Source organism: Achroia grisella, unplaced genomic scaffold (genome assembly GCF_030625045.1).
Source record: "Achroia grisella isolate CSIRO2021 unplaced genomic scaffold, CSIRO_AGI_Agris_v1 utg1112, whole genome shotgun sequence".
Lineage (NCBI taxonomy): Eukaryota > Metazoa > Arthropoda > Insecta > Lepidoptera > Pyralidae > Achroia > Achroia grisella.
The window spans coordinates 332,661-347,514 of record NW_026712582.1 but is presented as its reverse complement, the minus strand read 5'-3'; the positions used below and the strand labels follow the sequence as shown (position 1 = coordinate 347,514).

The window sequence follows — 14,854 nt, the reverse complement described above, 5'->3', positions numbered from 1 at the left end:
ATTTTAAGATGATTTCTGATTTGCAGATTGAGATAAAGAATCTGTAGATTCTGCCAAACAGAAGAGGAAATGCCAATACACATCGTATGTGGTTGTCCACTTGTACATAAGCGAAGTATCTCCTTTGGAAAGTATACACTGTATCCTGAGAAGATAAAACTAGAGATGTAGTAAACATAACTCGAGTTGACTCGAGTTACCTGGAATAATCAGGTTTTTTTTATTTTTTCGAACAAATCTAAGGTTTTTGGCCGCAGCTAGCCTTGAAACTTCACCGAACTATAGGGGGCGAGTAGAAATGGCACTTCAAAGCCGCGGAAGGACTTATAGAACGCATAACCGGACGAAAATGCAAAAAAAATAAATGATAACGACCTCAAATTAATATTGAAACATTTGTGACGAGTGAAAATTGTATGATGTGAAATGATCGGAAAATTTCATGTCATTGTCGGTTCGATGACAGACTCATGTCGCTCTTCCACTTGATTCGTTCATTTACCAGTTGAATATTTCCAACTCGAGTTGGCAGAATTCAACTCGAATTCACCGCAACTCAACTCGAGTTGCGGTGAATTCGAATTTCGAATTGAAACTTGAGTTGACACATCTCTAATAAAAACCATCGCTCCTAAGAATTTCCTTCAATTCTTGTCCCTGGCGGGCCTAACTAGCGAACTTTGAAAAAAAAAAACGACGTGCACAATAGATGTCTGACAATAGTCCAAAACCCTCAATAAATAATTTCAACAGCGGTTTCTAAAAAATTCAATTTTATAATTGAGTTATATCGGAGAAAGGCGCTATCGAGCAATCTCGGGTGGATAATCTTATTGAATCACGATCTGTCGGCGATTTCCGATCCACTTAGTTCATCAAAACCATTACTTAAGTACCTATCATTATATTATTATGTACTTTGATGGAAACCGTAAAGAATTGCAGTACGGTGTGAAAATAAATCAAGACTCTACAGTTGTTACTTCACAATAAATATACAAAATTACTACGTTATTTGTGTTACATTATATTACCGTTGAGTCCAGTAACATATATGTTGCAAAATCTGAACATTTTTATATGTTTATTTTCTATCGGTTTAAAATGTATTTTCTATATATATTATACTATATATTATGTAACTGGATGTCCATCTACAGCTCATAATAATGACCTAGTAAGGACAGCAGTGACCTAATGTTGAGACTTAAATAGAAATAAAAATAGAAATAATCTTTATTCAAATAAACTCATTACAAGCACTTTTGAATAGTCATATTTTGATTCTACCACTCATTCGGAATGCAGATTCATCACAAGAAGAATGGGCAAGAAACTTGTTGCTCTTTTTAATAGATATAAAATCTGTTTCTTCTTTTTTAATATACTCTGTTTTTTTGTAATTTATATTATCTTATAAAATGTGTAAACGTGTATATCTGTTGATGTAAATAATAATAATTATTATTATTTTCTTTTAGAATTGTCATCTATTTTATTGTCACTTTTTGTCTTCCAACCGTTTGTACACGTATCTTCATTATAAGTATTCACCATTTTCTATCCATTGTTTGATTTACATCACACATACAGTCCACTCATTTTATCGCCCACCTTTTGGTCCTACTTCGGTAGAATTCTAACATTTATATCCTACAAAATCCATGACTCACAAAACGTCTATTAAACCTAAATAGACAAAACCTTAAAAGAATGCTAAAGACAATAACGGGCCACTGTCCCCTAAACAAACACTTGTACACAATCGGTGCTACAGACAGTCCCCTTTGACTGCTCCCCCTGGGGTTGCATTGAAGCCGAAGAAACTCTTCTAAATTAATTTAAATAATGATTGTAACTTTACATTTTTAAGACGAAATGCGTGAATACAAACTACCAACTAGCACTAATTTATTATGGCCATATATTAAATTTATAAACAACTAGCTTTTGTCCGCGGCTTCGCTCACGTAGTAGTAAGATGTTATTAATTAGGTGTAGTTTTTGCGGCTTTACTTTTGTTTGCGTGTGTAAAAAATTAGGGCCTACAAAATCTAAGAAGATTTATACAAACTTTCATTCCCTATTTTATCCCCTTGGGGATAGACTTAATCAAAATCCTTTCTTAGCGGATGCCTACGTCATAACATCTACCTGCATGCCAAATTTCAGTCCGATCCGTCCAGTGGTTTGGGCTGTGCGTTGATCACTACGTCAGTCACCTTTGAGTTATATATATTTAGATAAGATTAAATCAGTCGTAGTGATTAGAGCAGACCAGTCCCTACAAGCAGCACTCGTGCACAAGTATGACGTATGAGCTGCACTGCGCTCGACCATATTATAGGGAGTCCAATGACCTTATTTCGCGTGCAATGATTTTTTTATTCAGTTGCAGCATTTAGTAACCGACGGACTATTACACATGTATCTAAGGAATAGTAACCGACATTTTTAGTTGGCAAGCTTCTTTATTTGTCCGTATGTCTTGCGACATAAAGCTAGGAAACAAGTGAAGTAAGCGATGGGGTCGGGGGGTCCGGGGGTCGGGCGCCGCCATGCGTGCTTCCGGCCTCTCGAGCGTAACTATATCCGCGGTGTACAACGCCCGGCCACCGGCCATCGTAAGGAGTTAGTAAGTTACAAACATACAGATACGTTATGTCAAAAAAAATAGGCTCGTGATACTGGAAATATTATCAAAATTATATATTCTTCTTCTTCTTTCTCTTTCTCTTAGCTCTGTCCCTCTTTATGCGGGGTCGGCTCTCCTAATTTTTCGGCGCCAGGACAATCTGTCCTGGAGTCGGGCAATTTTTCCGCAGCGTCAAGCTTACTCATACTGGTTCACCAGGTGGCTGGAGGACGTCCTCTACCTCTTCTGCGTTCGGGTAGTTTTAAGGCCTTCTTGACCACGTAATCCTCGTCATTACGCATTACATGGTCATACCATCCGAGACGGCTTTCGGTAAGTTTGTCCGTTATTGGGGTCACTTTGAAACTACCGCGGATGTACTCATTTCGCACCCTATCTAGTCTCGTGACTCTATCAGACCACCGCAACATTTTTATCTCGGTGGTATGAAGCCTTTGGACAAGTGACCCCTTTATTGGCCAACATTCTACTCCGTATAGACTTTACCATTAGTTCCCACAGGCATGCAAGGGTCAGAGGGGACATCAACTCCCCTCCTAGCGATCAAGGAGGCAGGGGCGGCGCAAGTTGCCCCTAGATCGCTACCGGGCCGGGTAGAGATCTAGGGGGCGCGCGGGGGCGGTCCCACTCCACTGAACCAGGCCCGAAAAAGTCGCGCGCATTTCCCCGCGCGCCTTCCCCAGGGAAGAAGAGGGAAGTGGTGGGTTCCGGTAGGGAACCCGCAGAGATGGGGCCCGCTACTAGGTGGGCCACCGGCGTCAGAGTTGCGGTGGACTATAATTTGATCCCGCGACTCCGGCACATGGCGTTGGGTGAGGGACATCTTGGAGTTTTTAGTGAGTAGGAGTCTCACAGTACCCGCGCGCTTCCCCCGGGGCCGGCGGGTCTCCATGAGGGATTTTCTCCAAGTAAAAAAAAAAGGCATGCGAGAGTCACAATTATATAAATATAATAATAATCAACATCATCAAGCTCTAAGTACAGCCTGTGTTACTAGATAGTTGCAGTTTCATAAAAAACATGATTATAAATACGGAACATGACCTATACAATGTTTGTATACACCGACAAATTATTTTTGACACTACCTTTGTGTCAAATAAGCATACAGCCCATCTGATGGTAAACGGTCACCGTAGTCTATGGACACGTGAAACACCAGGGGTCTCACGTATCGATCCTTAATGTACCCTTCTTAAAAACCCCACTCGATAAAACCTCGGCAGGTAGTTCAGTCCACAATCTGAGTGTGCGCGGAAGGAAGCTCTAATTCATTGTCTTGGCCATTTAGCATAATTTCCTGTAACTTTATATAATACAGGATACACACGTTTATCACGTTACACCTCGAGAATTGATGCTGCGTGCGCAGATTCAAACAAGGTTAATTGTTACACGTTATGATTATAATTATAGTCCCCGAGCTAGACCCTAATTCCGTTAATCATTTCCTTTCGACTAAAATCTTCTAAAATGTTTAAGATAGTCATATTATGAAGGCTAGTGGAAATCAGTGGCGGTTCTGAGGACAGTCCTGAAGATTTGAGAAGTAAAGTAACAGAAAAAATGTGATATACGAGGATCCGTACATCACATTTTTTTCTGTATGATGAAAATAAGCTTTATGCTCTATAACTTTAAAGTTCATATCATTTAATTAGGACATGTATTGTAATGGAAAATGTTTAAGATTTTTTGTCTTATGAAGCTTAGTGGAAGTCAGTGACGGTTCCGAGGATTTGAGAAGTAGGATCCTCGTAAATCACATTTTTTCTGTTTGATGAAAATAAGCTTTATACTCTATAACTTTAAAGTTCATGTCATTTAATTAGGACATGTATTGTAATGGAAAATGTTTAAGATTTTTTGTCTTATGAAGCTTAGTGGAAGTCAGTGACGGTTCCGAGGATTTGAGAAGTAGGATCCTCGTAAATTACATTTTTTTCTGTTTGATGAAAATAAGCTTTATGGCTCTATAACTTTAAAGTCCATAACAGGTTGTCCACTGTCACTGGATGACATTTTAAATAGGTCATTAAAAGCAAGAACAAATTAATAGCGCCGTCTACATTTTGTAGAACGCCATCTAGTGAGCAGTAGACAAACTGTTAAAATAAATTTCAGGACAGTTGGTGAGGTTTCTGCTCCTCAACCTAGCCTCGGAACCCCAGCTGACGTTCCCTAGACTTCATAATACAACTACTGTAACCATTATAGAAGTTTTCAACACGGAGGAAGTTGGTCACATTCGTCTGTTGTCGGCTCGTGGCCTATTATATTAGACTCGTACAGACATAAGTCCCCTCCGATCGATCCTCAATTCAAACGGGGACCCATGTTACGACGGCCTGAGCCGAGGTTCGAACCCCTAGCGGTGCCCTCAGACTAGTCGTATCTGTCAGGTGGGAGTTGGCCTTCAGCCGCTCCATAAGTCCTTTGGGTTTGGAGTGCCATCTGCACTCGTGAAGCTGTGAAGACCTGTAACACTGCGACCTGTATAGATCTATTGTACTCGCCCTTATTCAAAGTTCGCTACCTAGACCCGTCAGGGACAAGAATTGAAGGATATTCTTAGGAGCGATGGTTTTTATCTCAAGATATAGTGTGTACTTTCCAAAGGAGATATTTCGTTTATGCATGAGTGGGCTACAACCAAATACGATGTGTTCAATCCACTGTCTGAAGATATTTGTTATGAAATCATATGTATTGTATATTGTAGTTTAATATTATATTTAATTTGTATGATAATTACTAAGCTTATATATTTCGCTTATTTATGTAATTATGTATATATATATGTTCTGTGTTAATTTATTTGATACCTGTAAAATTACACCGCCATACTATCTCTGATCAACGCGACTGTTGACTGGTAGAAAATGCCATTAGGCATTAAGTCGGCATGTATACAATTATGTGTGCAAAAGAATAAATAAATAAATGTGAAGTGGCGTTTCCTCTTCATTACTCATACACACATAAGTAGCTTACAACGATTATGATATCAAAATCTCGAGATCAATCAATTTCTAAAATTATGATCATAACACTTCGGATGTAATTATGAACTTCAGTAATTATAGTTTATTTGGCGGTGAAACTTAATTTGGGCAAAACATACAAATTATAAATACACTCAATAATATTCATTATACAGACATAATTTTTATACAGCGCGTTTAATTATTAAACATGTTAGAAGTGAATTACAATAATTATAATCCTTTTCAAGGTATAATGGAGTAAATAACCAATGTAATGCCAGTTGAATTTGCACGTAAAAAAACATCTATTCAAAAGAGCAACACACAAGTTTCTTGGTCATTCTTCTTGTGATAAATCTGCATTCCGAATGAGTGGTAGAATAAAAAGAATGACTATTCAAAAGTGTTTGTATTAAGTTTTATTCAATAAAGATTATTTCTATTTCTTAGATTTTCTCTGCTTCAATAGTTTTTATATTTTTCATTAGGAACAAAATAAAAACCACATGTGTAAAATGTAAAAAATAATATAAATTTTGAGGTAATTAGTCTCCTATAAACTACAGTACGAGCTGTAATATGCTAAATTTGTTGTATATTAAACAAAGTTAACTCTCGGATAAGTTAAATTAATAAATCTCACAACTAACTGTGATCAGTTAACGTTCATAAAAGACGATTACTTTTGGCGTGTACATTAACATAATCTTCAATTGAGAACACTCTTCTTTTTGCAGTCGGCAAAAAAAGAAAGGTGATTACGAAATATTTCCAGTCAATACATTCCAGCCGGGCAATTAACGTCACAATGAGCCATAACGGTTCAAATCCCATCAAGTCATCTTCGCGAGAGAGTGTAACGCGCGGCCTTCCCGCTCGAGGTACGCCGATACGAATCAGTCACATTTTGTAACGCCGAACGTAACCAAAATTCAAATTATTAAGTAGAGATGTGCTAACTCGTAATAAACGTGACTCGAGTTAACTCGAGTTGAAATTCAGGTAACTCGAGTTAACTCGAGATGACTTGAGTTACAGTTCGAAATTTAAAAACAGTTTATATTTAATTTTCGAACTATTGTAATGTTGTTGATTGCAGGGGCGGCGGATAGGGGGCGGGTGGAAATGGCACTCCAAACCCGCGGAAGGGCTTATGGAGTGCATTCATGGTTGTAGGTCAACTCATCCAAATCAAGTCTGTCTGCTCTTATCACTACGACTGATTTAATCTTATTGTGTTTTTATATTTGAGCCTAAATAAATTTGTGCTGATTGGTATTTTTGTATTCACACGTTTCGATTTGTAAAATGTGAACTTACAAGGATTATTTAGAAGAGCAACACACATGTTTCTTGCTGATTCTTCTTGCGATGAGACAGCTTTCCGAATGAGCGGTAGATGAAAAACATTATTTTGTTATGACTATTCAAAAGTGCTTAAATTAAGTTTATTTGAAGAAATGATTTTTATATTCTATTCTATTCAAATATTTGAGTGTTTTTTTTAACATTATTCGATAAAGAGCTACTATTCCCTACTTATACTACGATTCGAAAATAGTATGATATGATATGATCAGAAAGCTTCATGTCATTGTCGATTGAATTCAGTCGATGCAAAGGCGGGAGTATATACTAAAACACGAATCAAACGACCGAATCACGCTCTCGCTCTTTCACTTGATTCGTTTATTTACCAGTAGAATTCTCCCAACTCGAGTAGGGAGAATTTAACTCGAGTTAACTCGAATTCAGCACAACTCGACTTGACACATCTCTATTTTAAAGAGATTGATAGTAAACAGTTTAATATTGTCACAATTGGATTTTGGGGCAATAATAATCGGATTATAGCGTAGCAAATAGATTTGTAGAGCTGCCGCAAGAAATTGGTATTCATTATGCGATGTACAATTGAATGTCCTATCTAGTTTCAATTTGTAATACTATTTAAAAAGTACATTAACATACATATATATATATATATCTGTATTAAATATTTTAACACATATTTTATACTCGCTGCCCCGCGCAACTTCTGCGTTTCATTTCCCCACCATTTGCAATATTTTTCATTGCAGCTCCTCTCCTATTGGTCATAGCGTTATGTTATATAGCTTAAAGCCTTCCTCGACAAATGGACTATCAAACAGAAAAAGAATTTTTTAATTCGAACCAGTAGTTCCTGAGATTAGCGCGTTTAAACAAATAAACAACTCCAGTAGTTCCTGAGATTTGCGCGTTTATAAAAACTCTTTAGATTTAATAATAATATGGATAAAAAAATACATATGTTATATTGCATATTATGTTGTTTGTGAGAAAGGGGTTTGGTACTAATCCAATGGTAGCAATGGACCCTGCAAGCGGTTCCCCCTGGAAATCATCTTATAAGTTCCTGTTGAATTTGTCACGATGAGTTACCTGACCTGACCTCGCTCATCTTATCATCCTCCACTGATGCCCCGTCAGTGTAAACCGATAGCACAGGCGGGTGCAACTTTCCATTATCATAACTAATAACTCTCCTATGGGCATGATGAGGACCACGTTCAGCGATGCCCGTTATACTGAACACTTATGATTTCACTTCTAAATATCAACACAGTTTGTTTTGCTATATTTCTGACTAGCTGTTTCTGCGACTTCATCCGCGTGGAATTTAACTTAACAATTTTCTAAAATAAAAGTAGCCTAAATTACTCCTTATTACATCAGCTACCTACTAAAAATTGAAGGTTATATGTATCTTTTAATGACACATAATAAAAAAAATATAAATAAAAAATTTTGACCAAACAATAATGTTAGGGGTGGACAACCCTTAGCACGTAGGGGTTTGAATAATAGATGGTAGCCGATTCTCAGACCTACTGAATATGCATATAAAATTTCATAAAAATCGATCAAACCGTTTGGGAGGAGTATGGTAACTAACATTATGACACCAGAATTTTATATATAAGATAAGTTTAAGCATTTATAAAGTATACTAGCTGTCCCGGCAAACGTTGTTTTGCCTTAAAAAAAAAAATTAGGGGTGGACTACCCCTAACATTTTGGGGGATGAAAAATAGATGTTGGCCGATTCTCAGACCTACTCAATACGCTCATAAAATTTCATGAGAATCGGTCAAGCCGTTTCGGAGGAGTATGGGAACGAAAACTGTGACACGAGAATTTTATATATAAGATTTATTTTGCGCGAGCAGCGCAGGACCGATCGTCGTGGAGATCTTTGGGGGAGGCCTATGTCCAGCAGTGGACGTCCTCCAGGCTGAGACGATGATGATGATGAATGTATATTTGTGTATACATTACGTTTTGCAGTAAATCTAACCAAGTAATAACGTTTGTCGGAAACTCATTGTATCCAACATTATTAAATTCACACGTTAACAGCCGTTGCTTCCTCCGCGCCTTTATTTTAATTGAATAAAAATAGTGGAGTTCTCAAGGTCCTCTTTATCTGAACGCCAAGTATTGTATTGTTTGTTTGTTTGTGTACGTACCTCGGCAACTGTGCGTTACCTTCATATTTAATGTGATTGTCCTTATCTTTAATGCTTAATTAATTGTTACGTACTTAATTTTGATTGAAAACAATTTGGTGTATGAGTCTTGGGTTAGGTTATCTGCGTGGGTACCTCTCTCACTTATCTATCTATACATATAAATAAAATTGGAGAGTCTGTTTGTAATATTCAAATAACCGTTTTTTACTACATGCATATGAATTTAAATATGGTACATACAGCAAAATCATATTCTTTACAATTTTAATCTGTCTGTCTGTCTGTTTGTTCCGGCTAATCTCTGAAATGGCTGTACCGATTTTGACGGGACTTTTATTGGCAGATAGCTGATATAATAAGGAGTAACTTAGGCTACCTTTATTTTAGAAAATTAAAGATGAATTCTACGCGGACGTAGTCGCATGTACAGTTAGTACCTAATAAAAAAAATAGACGTTTAACCAACGTAACGTTGAGCAACCAAAATTTGCCAAATATTTGATTAAACGAACGAAACAATTTGAGGTTTCGTGATATTGCAACTTCCTGTTTCACCAACTGGACTCGTTTGTCACCAATCCGAGTGAACTGTAACCTCAAACAGTAAGTTTGTAAAGGAAGTGTCGGTCTGTAACAATGAAACTGACGAAATGGGGCGCTTTCGCCGAAATTGACAAAGATTGTCTAAAGCTTCCGCTAAATATATTCATTATGGAATGTTTTAATTCAATTCTTTAACAATATTTATATATATTTTTTTTATTTCACATATTTTATACAAATAATTTATGAAGTATCTGACGTAACATAGAGATGACTGCGAACAGAGATGAATGGAAGAGAAAAACATATTACGTCGATCCCAAATAAATGGGGTAAGTTAATTTCTTTATAACAATATTTATATATATTTTTTATTTCACATATTTTATACAAATAATTTATGAAGTATCTGACGTAACATAGAGATGACTGCGAACAGAGATGAATGGAAGAGAAAAACATTACGTCGACCCCAAATAAATGGGATAGAGGAAGAAGCAGATGATGATGTGTGTGACATCTGAGGAAGGTATAAATTATACCTGTTTTCCAGAAGTGAGTGTCCTATTCCATATAGTGGTGCACGTTTAATTTTACAAGCATGTCACAAAATCAATAGTATTTAATTCTAATGGATGATAATGAAATGGTGTCCCCGCCTGAGATAATGGGACACGCTGCCGGGGCACCAGTGGAGGATGATAGGATGAATTTGTCAGGTCTGTTAGCCCGTCGTGACAAATTCACCAAGAATTTATCACGATGGTTTCCAGGGGAACCGCGTGGAGGTCAACCTGACATGGTACATTGCTAGCAAAGGGGGATTATAAGATAATAAAAATAACATTTCTAAAATAAGAGTAGTCTAGGATAGTCCTTAATAATAATATTATAATAATATTATAATATATACTATTTGCTAGTGAAAGTCCCGTCAAAATCAATACAGCCTCTCTGAAATGGCAAGAACAAACAGACAGACAAAAATTTCTCAAACTACTTTCTAATGTATATACTTTCATATGCATTTAGTCAAAAGCTGTTAATTTCAAATAATAAACAGAAACCTTGACTTTATTTATTTGTATTGATTTTATTTTTATCGTAGTAATATAGTAATACATAAGTTTTGTAGACTAAATATAATACATAATGTAGTATTTGTTGAGTGTTGAATATATAGAGTATGCTTGGTATAGTTACGTTACGTTGAGTGTATGGGGCGCTTGACCGAGCCGCAGTCAGTATTGTCTAGGGCTGACCCTGACTCTCTCGCTAACAATTAATATAATAATAATAATCCTGGTCACAACGTTATCTAGTCCCCAGCTGAGCAAAGCTTATGTTATGGGTACTAGACAACTGATATCAATATTCAGATATTATGTTTTATAAATACATACATAATATACATAGAGAATACCCAGACGGATACAAGCAATCATACTTATGTATACAATTTTTGTGCCGTGCGAGGAATCGAACCCGCGACCATCGGAAGTACCTAAACCGCTAGATTATCGAGGCTGTCAAATTAGCATAGTCTATGTTGAATGGTAGTTACAAATGCAGTCCGCTAGAGTTTAATATGTAAAGTATGTACGGTATAGTTACGTTACGTTGAGTGTATGGGGCGCTTGACCGAGTCGCAGTCAGTATTGTCTAGGGCTGACCCTGACTCTCTCGCTAACAATTAATATAATAATAATAATCCTCATAAGCTTTGCTCAGCTGGGGACTAGATAACGTTGTGACCAGGATTATTATTATAATATAGTAACTATATATAGTAACTATACAGTACATACTTTACATATTCAACTTGAATATGTAAAGTATGTACGGTATAGTTACGTTACGTTGAGTGTATGAGGCGCTTGACCGAGCCGCAGTCAGTATTGCCTAGGGCTGACCCTGACTCTCTCGCTAACAATTAATATAATAATAATAATCCTCGTCACAACGTTATCCAGTTCCTAGCTGAGCAGAGCTTATGTTATGGGTTCTAGACAACTGATATAAATACTTAGATTTTTTGTAAATACCATACATCTATACATATAAATAAAATTGGAGTGTCCGTTTGTAATATTGAACTAACTGTTTTTTACTACATGCATATGAATTTAAACACGGTACATACACCAAAATAACATTTTTTACAATTTTTGTCCGTGTGTTTGTTCCGGCTAATCTCTGAAATGGCTGGACCGATTTTGATGGGGCCTTTTTTGGCAGGTAGCTGATGTAATGAGTAACATAGGCTACTTTTATTATTAAAAAAAATTGAATTTTGAAATGGGAATTTGTAATATTTAAAGCTAGAACGGCGAAACTTTTATCTTTGGCGTTTAATAATTAAAAATGCCATAAAGAGTCACTGTTCCACGCGGACGAAGTCGCGGTCACAGCTAGTTTTGAATAAACACGTCTGTTTTGAAATATGTTAGTAATATTTGGCGACCCTACCAACAACGGCGCTCGGATCGTGTGTGCTATGTGCAATAACTGGCACGCAATCCCAAACATTTCCAATTACACTGCTCTATTATTCGATTAAACACAATTAATATATCCAATTCAGTTTCCCGTTAATTGTCTAATAGTTAGAACATGAGATAAATCACAGCAAGAAGTGCTATTATCGGCAGTTGTTTTCATTTTTTGTTAATAATAATATTTTCTTAAATTGCTTTTTATGTTTTCCTTCTTTATCTATATACATAGAATAAGTTATTTCATTAATAAATCATTACATAGTATAAAACAAAGTCGCTGTCGCTGTCTGTCCGTCCCTATGTATGCTTCAATCTTTAAAACTAAGCAACGAATTTTGAAGCAGTTTTTTTTTAATAGATAGAGTGATTCTAGAGGTAGTTATATATATTTGACGGCCTCGGTGGTCTAGCGGTTTAGCACACCGCCTTACTACCGATGGTCGCGGGTTCGATTCCTCGCACGGCACAAACATTTGTATTCATGAGTATGATTGTTTGTATCGGTCTGGGTGTTTTCTATGTATAATATGTATGTATTTACGAAAAAAAAAAATCTATGTATTTGTATAAGTTGTCTAGTACGCATAACACAAGCTTTAGCTAGCTTAACTTGGGTCTAGATGGTTCTGTGTGAATTGTCCTGAGGTTATTATTATTATTATTATTATATATGTACGGGTGTATATACATATACACCCGTACGAAGCCGGGGCGAGTAGCTAGTATAAATAAAATAAAAATTACTAAGACGTAATACAACTAGAATTTGAGGACGAAATGGGTTTGCTAGAAATTTGAACTGACGACCCTATTGCGTATTAGGTTGGTTGGTTTAATGGTGCGGGCACCATACCTACCGACACTGGTAACATGCCTGCGCTAACAATATATATATGGAATGAATGTTTATTTACAAAATAAATATACGCAAGCGGGGTACCAGTGGAGAATGATAAGATGAACAAGAGATCAGTTCAGTTGACTAATCATGATATATTCACCAAGAATTTATCATAAAGATTTCCAGGGAGAACTGCGTGGAGGTCAATCTGACATGGTATATTTGAACTTTATGCATGCAAAGTCTCAGCCCGATCGGTTTAAAATTGACAAAGTTTCATACAAACTTTCATCCCTTATTTTATTCTCTTGCGGGTAGAATTAATCAAAATCCTTTCTTAGCGGATGCCTACGTCATAACATCTACCTGCATGCTAAATTTCAGCCCGATACGTCTGTGGTTTGGGCTGCGCGTTAATAGATTACTATATCAGTCAGTCAGTCACCTTTGAATTATGTATATATACTAGCTTTTGCCCGCGGCTTCGCTCGCATTAATATATCCCATTATGGGTGGAATTTATCAAAATCCTTTCTTAGGGGATGCCTACGTCATAGTAGCTTTATGCATGCAAAGTCTGAGCCCGATCGGTTTAAAATTGACAAAGTTTCAAACAAACTTTCATCCCCTATTTTATCCCCTTGGAGATAGAATTAATCAAAATCCTTTCTTAGCGGATGCCTACGACATAACATCTACCTGCATGCCAAATTTGAGCCCGATGCGTGCAGTGGTTTGGGCTGTGAGTTGATAGATCACTATGTCAGTCAGTCAGTCACCTTTGAGTTATATATATTTAGATAAACATAAGAAAAAACCTTACTAAGACGTAAGACGTAGAATTTGGGGGCGAAAAGGAGATTGGAGGAGTAATTTGGACTGATGAACCATTGCTACCAATGTACCAGATGTCGAGTTGGTTGATTCAATGGTGCCCCAGCCTGCGCTAACATATACTCTGGCGGAGCACCAGTGAAGGATGATACGATGAACTAGAGATCAGGTCAGTTAGCTCATCGTGATATATTCACTAAGAATTTATCATAAAGGTTTCCAGGGAGAACTGCGTGGAGGTCAACCTGGCATGGTATATTGCTAGCCATGGGGTCAATAGTCCACATTACTAATCCGTATGGACTATTGACTTTGTCCCCCAAAGTCAGTAGTCCATACGGACTATTGCAATTTTGTGGCTTAATCATATAGTAACTCGACTTACTCCACAGATCGTAAGTCGTAATTTGACCTACAGTAATATTTTTTCAGACTACTCTAATGCTGTTAACCGCAACTGGCCTTTACAGCTTCACCGGACGAGTGCAGATTGTACTTCAAACCCGCGGAAGGACTTATAGCCAACTCCCGCTTGACGGATATGACTTTAGTCTTTCGAACCGATAGGGGTTCGACTTAGGCCGTATTAATTTCGATCCCCGTTTGAATTGAACAGGCAATCAATCGAAGGGGGACTATAGCAAGAACTTTGAGTCAATTTATACTAGTAAGTTGAGTGATGTACCTTGCGGCGCGCCGTATGGCAGGCAGGCCAGCAGCGCGGCCAGCGCAGCCAGCGCGGGCGGCGGCGCGCGGCCCATTCTGCCGCTACCGGTTCGGATGCATCACCCGCCGCAGTTGCACCCGCGCACACTCTCGTGTGCACCACCAAACACTCTCGCGCCTGCAACACATTCTATATTTAAAAATAAATTCAAAGTCCTTGCATCCGCGCACACCCTCGTGTGCACCACACAACACTCTCGGACCTGCAACGCATTCTATATTTAAAAATAAATTCAAAGTCCTTGCATCCACGC

The 14,854-nt window shown here is 37.4% G+C and overlaps 1 protein-coding gene across 1 annotated transcript in view; it reads right to left on the bottom strand.

Moving 5' to 3' along the window:
- LOC131849977 (protocadherin-16-like) overlaps positions 1-14,635 on the bottom strand; it is a 53,080-nt gene extending 38,445 nt beyond the window's left edge. Inside the window, exon 1 of the mRNA XM_059200117.1 lies at positions 14,560-14,635. Within this exon, the coding sequence (XP_059056100.1) occupies positions 14,560-14,635 (76 nt within the window). The remainder of the gene's footprint in view (positions 1-14,559) is intronic.
- Between the last annotated feature and the right edge of the window lie 219 nt (positions 14,636-14,854).